Consider the following 13,595-nt stretch of genomic DNA (forward strand, 5'->3'; position numbering starts at 1 on the left):
AGAGGGTGTATCTGTGGTTATCGGGAATGATTTGGCCGGGGGTCAAGTTTATGGTAACCTGAGGGTTGGTAAAGAGCCCAGCAGGGAAAATAACGCCACACCAGCTCGGGATGGCGACAAAAGTGCCAAGTTATTTGTAGGGGGACTGAACTTCAAAACAGAGGAAGAAGTTCTGACCTCTGTCTTCAACAGATATGGGCCGCTGGTGGAAGTGCGGTTGGTAAGAGACTGGGAAACGCAACAGTCAAGAGGGTTCGGCTTTGTCACGTTTGCCAGCACAAAAGACGCCAGAGAGGCAGAGAAGAATTGGAATGGCAAGGATTTGGAGGGTCGGACCATAACAGTAGGGAAGGCATTTCGTAGACGTCGAGAGGTCTACAGGAGAGGACAACTGGGCGGTAGTGTTGGTGGTGGCCGCAATCAATATTATTATGGAGGCTCCCTGAGTTACGGCCGCTCCCGAAGGAAGGATTGGCAAAGTAGTGGCCGAGAAGGAGACCGCTATTCATGGGACTACAGGGACAAGTGGTCCCACCCTAATTATTAGGGAAGTTCTGAGAAGTTGAAGCACTGAATGCGGCGGAGCCGCCGAGCCAAGATTCCTACACGGATTAACCGTGAACGCCGTTCCTAAAGGCGTCCATGTAGTGAACTTTCATGCACGGACTAACCGTGAACTCCACGTTCCTCAAGGCGCCCATGTAGAGAACTTTCCTGCACGGACTAACCGTGAACTCCACGTTCCTAAAGGCATCCATGTAGTGAATACTCGGCTTGGCCTCCCAGAAAAAGTGCTATCGAGTGGCTTAACTTTGGATCTGTGATCAACCCCTTAACCTTCATTCACAAGAAACTGGCGGTCAAAGTCAGAGGGTCATGAGATGGAGTTTGATTTGGCAGGGACAATGTCGTTGCTGGTGCTTAGTCCAGAGTGAGTAATCTGGAGGGGTTGTGGTGAAATTTTGGTTGCTTTATTTTTAAGTGATAACTGTGCCCGGGGGCAACGGATAATGTGGGGGGGTTGAGTTATCTGGTTTGTTTCTCCAAATTGGCCGGCAAAGAAAGCTTTCGCTGGGTTCAAACTTTCTTTCTTGAAGGGGGGGAGTGTTACATATTTATGTGAATGTATGTGGATTACCATTCAGGTCTTTGCTTATCCGTGTGTAGTATATTAAGGGTTGTTGTGATTGGAGGGTCAGGAGCCCTTCTGAACAAGTGGCCAGAAACGGAAGTGACCGGAAACGGAAGAGGAAAAGACACGAGGAAAAAAGGAGGAGGATTCTTCTTCCTCGCCCCGCACCGACAAAAGGTGGGATTGATTGAGCCGTGTGGAAAAGCGGCGTTCCGAAGCCCGCCTGGCGAGAGGAATTACCGGGACGTGTACCTGCCCGGTGGAGACGTCAAGTTGACGTGGAGCCGTGCATCGACCCCGCGTCTGGCACCGTTCCCAACACCGTCTAAAAAGACGCGTACGGGTCGCCCGTTGGGGCCTAACACGCCTGGCAAGCGGCGTGGGGCTTTTGGCTTGCTTTCCCGTCCCCGCGTCGCGTGGCCGCGAGGGGCTGTAGCCGGGGTGCCGGGTACGATACCTGCCCGGTGGAAACACGTCCACCCGGGGTTCGTTCAACCGCCCGAGTGCGGCGACGCCGACTATCATCTTGGTCAGGAGGGGCCCAGAGACATTGTGCGGGACCGAGACCAAAAGGGTGTCGTGAGTACTCACCGGGACACACGTATATAAGATGGCCATCTTAATCATAGGGAATTGATTGTGGGTTGGGAATTGTTGATGGTTGTGTATTGTTGATTGCTCGGGGAAAATCTCCGTGGTTGTGTCATTGAAATTGTATGGTATCATTACCATTGGAAATATATCCTTGAACATCAGTTGTCTCCGGGGTGAAATTCATATGGATTGCGTGGCGAAAGCGCATATATAATACAGCTTGCTGGCGGAGTTCCTCTCGCGGTCCGGGGGTCACCGAGACCAGGTATTCACCGAGGGGACCACATAACAATATATATATATATATATATATATATATATATATATATATATATATATATTATATGCATGCAAACACCATCATTGAACTCCCGACCGCTAAAAATAATGGTGATAATTCTTGAGTTTTTTAAAGACCAAGATAAATAGACCATAGTATGCCCACGTAAGTCATGTGATATTTGAGGCAATGTGTCAGGCACATGCGTATGACATTTATGTCATATCACCATTATTATGTCCGAAGGGATTTTTCTGGTGTTATTATTTTGCCAGACCACAACCCACCTACCTTTTTGTGTGCAGCATTGCAGACGACCCTATTGTTGCCTGCACTCTGTGTAGTTTCGGCTGTTGTGGGACACGATCTGTGCCTTGTTGCTCCACCAAGCTAGGGAATTTTATTATTTAACCATATTTGGCTTCATGGTCGCAAATCAATTACTGTGTGGTGTGTCATCCTGGTGAGTCCCAAAAAGGGCTAATCCATGCTCGACAGCTTTACTGTGCTTTAACTGTGACCTTTAAAATCTGTCTTTAAAACAGACCTGAGTGTACCATTTTGCATCATTGTAACTTTTATATATTATTAAAAGGATAATTTCGCATATGATTACTTGAAATATATGTTGTGTTTTTATCTGTAACGAACCATCTATTCATTGGTTTCTATTCCCAAAACAGCTATCGATGCTTGTGAGACAAAGAATGGTGGTTGCTCCAAATACGCCATTTGTCATCGCACAAAGCCCGGCCTGCGGAACTGTGTTTGCTTGCCCGGGTTCACCGGAGATGGAGTTGTATGCTTGGGTAACTCACCAAATCCGTGCACTCGTGAATACGCTCTCAATAAATATGATGTGCGCAAGAGATTTCTCATCCGTATTGTTTTATTTGTTAGAAATTGACCCGTGCATGGAGAACAATGGCGGTTGTGACAAAAATGCAGAATGCACACATATCGGGCCAAACAAGGTTGGTCACTTAATTTTTAAATATATTATTCTCTTGCTCTTTTTACCCTCGCCTGAGGAGAGGGTATTGCATCTGAGTCCGTTTGTTATCTTGCCAAAACGAAGTTTTTGCAAGATGTATCAGTCAGCTTGTATGTTTGTTTGATTGTTTGTTATCTTGCCAAAACGAAGTTTTTGCAAGATGTATCAGTCAGCTTGTATGTTTGTTTGTTTGTTTGTTTGTTTTTTTGTTTGTTTTTTTGTTTGTGGTTAATCATTTTTTTTTCACGTTTAGATCACTCTGTAGACCACAGTTATTATTGGAAACTCCTGTAACTTCGCATATCAGAGTCCTATAGAGATACCCTTCAGCACACAAAATTTTGAAGGTCAAAGGTCAAGGTCACTTTGCGGTCAATCATGGAGGTCAACGAAACCCTTATTTTTTGAGTAACTTTGATCTTATGATCTCAAAACTTGGTGGGTATATAGGGTGTGGTATGGCGCTCAGCTGATTAGTTTTTGGTGTCGATCGGCCTTGACCTTCAAGGTCATTTTGAAGGTCATTCATTTGTTTGTGGTTAATCATTTTTTTTCACGTTTAGATCACTCTGTAGACCACAGTTATTATTGGAAACTCCTGTAACTTCGCATATCAGAGTCCTATAGAGATACCCTTCAGCACACAAAATTTTGAAGGTCAAGGTCAAAGGTCAAGGTCACTTTGTGGTCAATCATGGAGGTCGACGAAACACTAATTTTTTGAGTAACTTTGATCGGATCGTCTCCAAACTTCATGGGAATCTAGTATATGGTCCGGCGCTCAGCTGATTAGTTTTTGGTGGCGATCGGCCTTGACCTTCATGGTTAGCGCTGGAGGTCGAAAATTATTGACCCCAAGGTCAAATTTTGAAATCGTAGGTACCATATCGAGTAATACCTCATATGAATGCCCTTGATGAGTGCTTTCCAGATCTGTAAACAGTTTGACGCTATGACGTCATTTGATGACGTCATGACGTAAAAACGGAATTTTCATGAAAAAATTATTTCCTCAGTTCTCATCAAAATCTTTCAATATTTCATGTGCGTTGGTCATGAAGACATACTATTCACCATACGAAATTATTAAGGTCAAGGTCAAATGGCAAGATACGGTTCACCCTGTGGGTGACATATGTTCATTTTTTTGTTTTTATCTTGCCAAAACGAAGTTTTTGCAAGATGTATTAGTCAGCTTGTATGTTTGTTTTTTTGTTTGTTTTTTTGTTTTTTTGTTTGTGGTTAATCATTTTTTTTCACGTTTAGATCACTCTGTAGACCACAGTTATTATTGGAAACTCCTGTAACTTCGCATATCAGAGTCCTATAGAGATACCCTTCAGCACACAAAATTTTGAAGGTCAAGGTCAAAGGTCAAGGTCACTTTGTGGTCAATCATGGAGGTCGACGAAACCCTTATTTTTTGAGTAACTTTGATCGGATCGTCTCCAAACTTCATGGGAATCTAGTATATGGTCCGGCGCTCAGCTGATTAGTTTTTGGTGGCGATCGGCCTTGACCTTCATGGTTAGCGCTGGAGGTCGAAAATTATTGACCCCAAGGTCAAATGTTGAAACCCTTATTTTTTGAGTAACTTTGATCGGATCGTCTCCAAACTTCATGGGAATCTAGTATATGGTCCGGCGCTCAGCTGATTAGTTTTTGGTGGCGATCGGCCTTGACCTTCATGGTTAGCGCTGGAGGTCGAAAATTATTGACCCCAAGGTCAAATGTTGAAATCGTAGGTACCATATCTTCACATATCTTCGCATGTAACTTCGCATATCAGAGTCCTATAGAGATACCCTTCAGCACACAACATTTTGAAGGTCAAGGTCAAAGGTCAAGGTCACTTTGTGGTCAATCATGGAGGTCGACGAAACCCTTATTTTTTGAGTAACTTTGATCGGATCGTCTCCAAACTTCATGGGAATCTAGTATATGGTCCGGCGCTCAGCTGATTAGTTTTTGGTGGCGATCGGCCTTGACCTTCATGGTTAGCGCTGGAGGTCGAAAATTATTGACCCCAAGGTCAAATGTTGAAATCCTTATTTTTTGAGTAACTTTGATCGGATCGTCTCCAAACTTCATGGGAATCTAGTATATGGTCCGGCGCTCAGCTGATTATTTTTTGGTGGCGATCGGCCTTGACCTTCATGGTTAGCGCTGGAGGTCGAAAATTATTGACCCCAAGGTCAAATTTTGAAATCGTAGGTACCATATCGAGTAATACCTCATATGAATGCCCTTGATGAGTGCTTCCCAGATCTGTAAACAGTTTGACGCTATGACGTCATTTGATGACGTCATGACGAAAAAACGGAATTTTCATGAAAAAATTATTTCCTCAGTTCTCATCAAAATCTTTCAATATTTCATGTGCGTTGGTCATGAAGACATACTATTCACCATACGAAATTATTAAGGTCAAGGTCAAAGGTCAAGGTCACTTTGCGGTCGCTTTAGACATTATATAAATGACGTCATTTGGTGACGTTATAAGGCAAACACGTATTTTTCAAGGTCACTCTCTAGAACGATTATCATCGGAATATCTCGTGGGCAGACATTCCTCAAAGAGTCGCTTCTAGTGGATAGCAGTTCTGTTCACCTCAGTGTGACCTGAAGCAAGTCACTCATGTTCACATTTTGGCAAGATACGGTTCACCCTGTGGGTGACATATGTTCATTTTGTTTTTTTGTTTGTGGTTAATCATTTTTTTTTCACGTTTAGATCACTCGGTAGACCACAGTTATTATTGGAAACTCCTGTAACTTCGCATATCAGAGTCCTATAGAGATACCCTTCAGCACACAAAATTTTGAAGGTCAAGGTCAAAGGTCAAGGTCACTTTGCGGTCAATCATGGAGGTCAACGAAACCCTTATTTTTTGAGTAACTTTGATCGGATCGTCTCCAAACTTCATGGGAATCTAGTATATGGTCCGGCGCTCAGCTGATTAGTTTTTGGTGGCGATCGGCCTTGACCTTCATGGTTAGCGCTGGAGGTCGAAAATTATTGACCCCAAGGTCAAATTACGAAACCCTTATTTTTTGAGTAACTTTGATCTTATGATCTCCAAACTTGGTGGGTATATAGGGTGTGGTATGGCGCTCAGTTGATTAGTTTTTGGTGTCGATCGGCCTTGACCTTCAAGGTCATTTTGAAGGTCATTCAATTTTGACCAAAAGGTAAAATTTTTCACGTTTAGATCACTCTGTAGACCACAGTTATTATTGGAAACTCCTGTAACTTCGCATATCAGAGTCCTATAGAGATACCCTTCAGCACACAAAATTTTGAAGGTCAAGGTCAAAGGTCAAGGTCACTTTGCGGTCAATCATGGAGGTCAACGAAACCCTTATTTTTTGAGTAACTTTGATCGGATCGTCTCCAAACTTCATGGGAATCTAGTATATGGTCCGGCGCTCAGCTGATTAGTTTTTGGTGGCGATCGGCCTTGACCTTCATGGTTAGCGCTGGAGGTCGAAAATTATTGACCCCAAGGTCAAATTACGAAACCCTTATTTTTTGAGTAACTTTGATCTTATGATCTCCAAACTTGGTGGGTATATAGGGTGTGGTATGGCGCTCAGCTGATTAGTTTTTGGTGTCGATCGGCCTTGACCTTCAAGGTCATTTTGAAGGTCATTCAATTTTGACCAAAAGGTAAAATTTTCAAGTTTCAGTTACCATATCGAGTAGTACCTCAAATTGAAGCCCTTGTTGAGTGCTTTCCAAACATATAACTAGTTTGACAATGTGACGTCATTTGACGGCGTTATGACGAAAAAACTGCACTTTTCATGTATATTGTATTGCTTTAGTTCGCATTGTTTAGGTCACTCTGTAGAGCACAGTTCCCTTTGGAAACTCTTGTAAGTTCGCATATCAGAGTCTTTTAGAGATACCCTTTAGCACACAAAATTATGAAGGTCAAGGTCAAAGGTCAAGGTCACTTTGCGGCCAATCATGGAGGTCGACGAAACACTAATTTTTTGAGTAACTTTGATCGGATCGTCTCCAAACTTCATGGGAATCTAGTATATGGTCCGGCGCTCAGCTGATTAGTTTTTGGTGGCGATCGGCCTTGACCTTCATGGTTAGCGCTGGAGGTCGAAAATTATTGACCCCAAGGTCAAATTTTGAAATCGTAGGTACCATATCGAGTAATACCTCATATGAATGCCCTTGATGAGTGCTTCCCAGATCTGTAAACAGTTTGACGCTATGACGTCATTTGATGACGTCATGACGAAAAAACGGAATTTTCATGAAAAAATTATTTCCTCAGTTCTCATCAAAATCTTTCAATATTTCATGTGCGTTGGTCATGAAGACATACTATTCACCATACGAAATTATTAAGGTCAAGGTCAAATGGCAAGATACGGTTCACCCTGTGGGTGACATATGTTCTTTATTTTGTTTTTTTGTTTGTGGTTAATCTTTTTTTTTTCACGTTTAGATCACTCTGTAGACCACAGTTATTATTGGAAACTCCTGTAACTTCGCATATCAGAGTCCTATAGAGATACCCTTCAGCACACAAAATTTTGAAGGTCAAGGTCAAAGGTCAAGGTCACTTTGCGGTCAATCATGGAGGTCAACGAAACCCTTATTTTTTGAGTAACTTTGATCGGATCGTCTCCAAACTTCATGGGAATCTAGTATATGGTCCAGCGCTCAGCTGATTAGTTTTTGGTGGCGATCGGCCTTGACCTTCATGGTTAGCGCTGGAGGTCGAAAATTATTGACCCCAAGGTCAAATTACGAAACCCTTATTTTTTGAGTAACTTTGATCTTATGATCTCCAAACTTGGTGGGTATATAGGGTGTGGTATGGCGCTCAGTTGATTAGTTTTTGGTGTCGATCGGCCTTGACCTTCAAGGTCATTTTGAAGGTCATTCAATTTTGACCAAAAGGTAAAATTTTCAAGTTTCAGTTACCATATCGAGTAGTACCTCAAATTGAAGCCCTTGTTGAGTGCTTTCCAAACATATAACTAGTTTGACAATGTGACGTCATTTGACGGCGTTATGACGAAAAAACTGCACTTTTCATGTATATTGTATTGCTTTAGTTCGCATTGTTTAGGTCACTCTGTAGAGCACAGTTCCCTTTGGAAACTCTTGTAAGTTCGCATATCAGAGTCTTTTAGAGATACCCTTTAGCACACAAAATTATGAAGGTCAAGGTCAAAGGTCAAGGTCACTTGGCAAGATACGGTTCACCCTGTGGGTGACATATGTTTATTTGTTTGTTTGTTTGTCCGCACAGAATAAATATGATTTTCTCTGCAACCGTTGGTCCGATTGACAGGAAATTTTCACCAGAGGTGCAATTCCACCTGTAGAATTTTCTAATGATAATTATGACGTCATAGGTCACGTGGTATGGCCGCCATCTTGGGAAAACCGAGAAAAATTGCACCTCTATATCTCCGAAAGCACTGCATAGAAACAATTGTGACATGGCTCATTGTAAAGTACTCTCCATGCAGAATAACATAATTATGTTAATAATGATGTCAAAGGTGCCTCCATTATGACGTCATAATTCGACAAGTACAATACTTAATCCGATCGAGATTAAATTTCTTGAGCATCATCTAGGGATAAAATGGTGGAGGCAAAAAAAAAATGATGACGTCATCGTTCACGTGGTTCGGCTGCCATATTTGTTTTAACACAAAAGCCTTAAAAACCACTGAAAACACGTCCTGGCGAGGGTTTGCAATCTCTGATTGTTCTTTCTAGTTCCGTCTTGTTTTCTATATTAATGCATTGATATCCAATAGACAAATACAGTGGACTCTCATGAAGATTAATGGATTTATTACACAGACCATTCATCTTGACCATTGGTTTTTGCACCTTCAGATGCATATGGCTGCCAAAGCAGTTTCTTGGCTATTGGGCGCAATTCTGGATGGGTCGCCACTCCTGCGCAGCCACTCATCTTAGTAAATATTAATCTAAATGTGGGTTTGCAATAATACAATCTTTAAGCAGTTATCTCACTCATGAGAAGAGCTGGAAAATACAAGTGGTAATGAAAAAGTATCCCACTATCACCCACAGCCACCCTCATCACCACCATGAGTAAAACTCTCCAAGGATGTTTGCCCTTCTCTGTGTAATCTCGAGCAGCATCAATAATTATTTATTATGTAATCTATCTATAATTCCATTAATCTCTGTGTGTATGTGTGTTTGTATGTGTGTATGTGTGTATGTGTGTATGTGTGTATGTGTGTATGTTTGTCTGTGACCGCTGTTTCTCGACAACCACGGGTCCGATATACTTTAAACTTGCCAGGTATATTGCTGGGGACCCGAGGATGTGCCTTTTCAAGGTTTGAAATTAATCGGACAAGTACTTACCGAGCTATGGCGATTTAGCCGTTCGCCGTTCGCTTTGGCGTTGCGAATGGACCAAACCATTGCATGTAAATAGAGGGGGGGGGTTCTGTGGTCGTTGCGAATGGACCAAACCATTCATGTAAATAGAGAGGGGGGGGGTTCTGTGGTCGTTACTGCCACGTGGTTTCAAAGTTTTTTTTTGTTGTTGTTGTTTGCACGCATGTTTTTTTGCACCCACGTACGGGCACGCCCTAGGATGTTTACACACACACCCCCCTACACAAATTTTTTTTTTTTTTTTTTTTTTGGCAAGGAACGGGCACCCACGTACGGGCACGTCCTAGCTTATATATAGTACGGGCATGCCCTAGTTATTATAATAACTAGCGCGACTCGGCGCGCCCCGCGCGCCTCACCACATGTCGGTTCAGACGGGTAGGTATCTTTGACCATTTCGGTGTCTTTTGGGTCTTCATGGTGTTATGGGTCTTCAGGGCTATTTGGGTATTCAGGGTCTTTTTGATCCTCTGGGCATTTAAGGGTATTTTGGGTCTTTGAGGTGTTTTGGGTCTTCAGGGTCTTTTGGGTGTTTGGTGTCTTCAGAGGCTTTTGGGTCTTAAGGGTCTTCGGCATATTTTGGGTCTTCAGGGGCTTTTGGGTCTTTTGGTTCTTGTTCTTTAAGGGTCTTTGGGTATTTTTTGGTCTGAACATGTTTTGGGTCTTCAGGGTGTTTTGGGTCTTCGGGGTGTTTTGGGTCTTCAGGGTATTTTGGGTCTTCGGGGTATTTTGGGTCTTCTGGGTGTTTTGGGTCTTCTGGGTGTTTTGGGTCTTCTGGGTGTTTTGGGTCTTCGGGGTGTTTTGGGTCTTTGGGGGTGTTTTGAGTCTTTGGGGTGTTTTGAGTCTTTGGGGTGTTTTGGGTCTTCAGGGTGTTTTGGGTCTTCAGGGTGTTTTGGGTCTTCAGGGTGTTTTGGGTCTTCGAGGTGTTTTGGGTCTTCGGGTGTTTTGGGTCTTCGGATGTTTTGGGTCTTCGGGTGTTTTGGGTCTTCGGGTGTTTTGGGTCTTCGGGGTGTTTTGGGTCTTCAGGGTGTTTTGGGTCTTCAGGGTGTTTTGGGTCTTCAGGGTGTTTTGGGTATTCGAGGTGTTTTGGGTCTTCGGGTGTTTTGGGTCTTCGGATGTTTTGGGTCTTCGGGTGTTTTGGGTCTTCGGGGTGTTTTGGTCTTCGGGGTGTTTTGGGTATTCGGTGTGTTTTGGGTCTTTGGGGTGTTTTGGGTCTTCGGGGTGTTTTGGGTCTTCGGGGTGTTTTGGGTCTTCGGGGTGTTTTGGGTCTTTGGGGTGTTTTGGGTCTTCGGGGTGTTTTGGGTCTTCGGGGTATTTTGGGTCTTCGGGGTGTTTTGGGTCTTCTGGGTGTGTTGGGTCTTCTGGGTGTTTTGGGTCTTCTGGGTGTTTTGGGTCTTCAGGGTGTTTTTGGGTCTTTGGGGTGTTTTGAGTCTTTGGGGTGTTTTGGGTCTTCAGGGTGTTTTGGGTCTTCAGGGTCTTCAGGGTGTTTTGGGTCTTCGAGGTGTTTTGGGTCTTCGGGTGTTTTGGGTCTTCGGGTGTTTTGGGTCTTCGGATGTTTTGGGTCTTCGGGTGTTTTGGGTCTTCGGGTGTTTTGGGTCTTCGGGTGTTTTGGGTCTTCGGGGTGTTTTGGGTCTTCGGGTGTTTTGGGTCTTCGGATGTTTTGGGTCTTCGGGTGTTTTGGGTCTTCGGGTGTTTTGGGTCTTCGGGGTGTTTTGGGTCTTCAGGGTGTTTTGGGTCTTCAGGGTGTTTTGGGTCTTCGAGGTGTTTTGGGTCTTCGAGGTGTTTTGGGTCTTCGGGTGTTTTGGGTCTTCGGATGTTTTGGGTCTTCGGGTGTTTTGGGTCTTCGGGGTGTTTTGGTCTTCGGGGTGTTTTGGGTATTCGGTGTGTTTTGGGTCTTTGGGGTGTTTTGGGTCTTCGGGGTGTTTTGGGTCTTCGGGGTGTTTTGGGTCTTCGGGGTGTTTTGGGTCTTTGGGGTGTTTTGGGTCTTCGGGGTGTTTTGGGTCTTCGGGGTATTTTGGGTCTTCGGGGTGTTTTGGGTCTTCTGGGTGTGTTGGGTCTTCTGGGTGTTTTGGGTCTTCTGGGTGTTTTGGGTCTTCAGGGTGTTTTTGGGTCTTTGGGGTGTTTTGAGTCTTTGGGGTGTTTTGGGTCTTCAGGGTGTTTTGGGTCTTCAGGGTCTTCAGGGTGTTTTGGGTCTTCGAGGTGTTTTGGGTCTTCGGGTGTTTTGGGTCTTCGGGTGTTTTGGGTCTTCGGATGTTTTGGGTCTTCGGGTGTTTTGGGTCTTCGGGTGTTTTGGGTCTTCGGGGTGTTTTTGGTCTTTGGGGTGTTTTGGGTCTTCGGGTGTTTTGGGTCTTCGGTGTGTTTTGGGTCTTCGAGGTGTTTTGGGTCTTCGGGGTGCTTTGGGTCTTCGGGGTGTTTTGGGTCTTCGGGGTGTTTTGGGTCTTTGGGGTGTTTTCGGTCTTTTGGGTGTTTTGGGTCTTAGGGGTGTTTTGGGTCTTCGGGTGTTTTGGGTCTTCGGGGTGTTTTGGGTCTTCGGGGTCTTCAGGGGCTTTTGGGTCTTAAGGGTGTTTTGGTTCTTCTTGGTCTTTGAGGGTCTTTGGGTCTTTTTGGGTCTTCGGGTGTTTTGGGTCTTTGGGGTGTTTTGGGTCTTTGTGGTGTTTTGTGTCTTTGGGGTGTTTTGGGTCTTTGGGGTGTTTTGGGTCTTCGGGGTATTTTGGGTCTTCGCGGTGTTTTGGGTCTTCGGGGTGTTTTAGGTCTTCGGGGTGTTTTGGGTCTTCGGGGTGTTTTGGGTCTTCGGGGTGTTTTGGGTCTTCGGGGTGTTTTGGGTCTTCGGGGTGTTTTGGGTCTTCGGGGTGTTCTGGGTCTTCGGGGTGTTCTGGGTCTTCGGGGTGTTTTCGGTCTTCGGGGTATTTTGGGTCTTCGGGGTATTTTGGGTCTTCGGGGTGTTTTGGGTCTTCGGGGTGTTTTGGGTCTTCGTGGTGTTTTGGGTCTTCGCGGTGTTTTGGGTCTTCGGGGTGTTTTGGGTCTTCGGGGTGTTTTGGGTCTTCGGGGTGTTTTGGGTCTTCGGGTTGTTTTGGGTCTTCGGGGTGTTCTGGGTCTTCGGGGTGTTCTGGGTCTTCGGGGTGTTCTGGGTCTTCGGGGTGTTTTCGGTCTTCGGGGTGTTTTTGGTCTTCGGGGTGTTTTGGGTCTTTGGGAACTTTGGGGTATTTTGGGTCTTCAGGTGTCTTGGTTTTCTGAAGGGTCTTGGGGCCAATAAAGGGTCTTCAAAGGTCTGAGGAGTCTCAGCAGTCTTCACGCAATTAAGAGTGTGGTAATTTTATTTGAAGAAGAAGTCGGCGCATATAAACATAGCGACAAACACAGCGACGTAACCACATAACCATATACGTTTGCCCTATTATAATAAGATTATAATTGTTTCCAGTTGTGTGCAATTTTCCTAATGCTATTGGAATATAAACCATGCTCGTATTATCCTTGATATCCACAATAAGGTTACTTTACTAACTAAGTAATTATAATTAAATAAATAAATAATCAAGGATATAATTAAATAAATAATGAATAATTATAATTATAATTGACTAATTAATGAATTACTTCACAAATTGATATACTTTTTCATTTCCCTTCATGTACTGCATGCTTGGCAATGGCATATCCTCCACCAGACCTTGTATATTTGTTTGCCTTTGCTCTGAACAGGCCACTCTTCATGGCATTTGATGTTCATTCCTGGAATTTTCTGTTTCGCTTGTCAAACTTATGTGAGAACATCTGAAGAAACATAACTGTGAAGCTCTTGTTCAGTGGAGGACATCATTTCTATCCCATTACTGCGTGTGTGAAAGTTTGTGCATCTGTTGAGTCGAGAACGTCGAGAGAACACCAATTGTACCTCTTTATGAAATGTCACTCCTCTGCATAATTGTGGCGTATATGAATGAGCAGAAGGTCGAGGCTTCCCTCCTTTGCTTTGGGCACTTGGAGGAAGAAAATGCTGCAAGATATGAAAATTAACTACTGCTTTGCTGCAGCCTTACCTTCGCCTTTTCGTTCTTGCGGAGCTCCGTTCTCCAAAATCAGAAAACTTATTTGAAAACAAAAAAAACAACAGCAGCACCTTTATATCCTTCATCGATGAACCTGCAGAGATTGGAACGTTTTCTTTCCT

The 13,595-nt window shown here is 44.0% G+C and overlaps 1 protein-coding gene across 1 annotated transcript in view; it reads left to right on the forward strand.

Annotated features, from left to right (window-relative positions):
- STAB2 (stabilin 2) overlaps positions 1-13,595 on the forward strand; it is a 290,004-nt gene that overhangs the window by 168,802 nt on the left and 107,607 nt on the right. The window contains exons 42-43 of the mRNA XM_078775203.1: positions 2,690-2,815; positions 2,907-2,980. Coding sequence (XP_078631329.1) covers positions 2,690-2,815; positions 2,907-2,980 — 200 coding nt within the window. The remainder of the gene's footprint in view (positions 1-2,689; positions 2,816-2,906; positions 2,981-13,595) is intronic.

Source organism: Myxine glutinosa, chromosome 4 (genome assembly GCF_964187855.1).
Source record: "Myxine glutinosa chromosome 4, kmMyxGlut1.1, whole genome shotgun sequence".
Classification (NCBI taxonomy): domain Eukaryota; kingdom Metazoa; phylum Chordata; class Myxini; order Myxiniformes; family Myxinidae; genus Myxine; species Myxine glutinosa.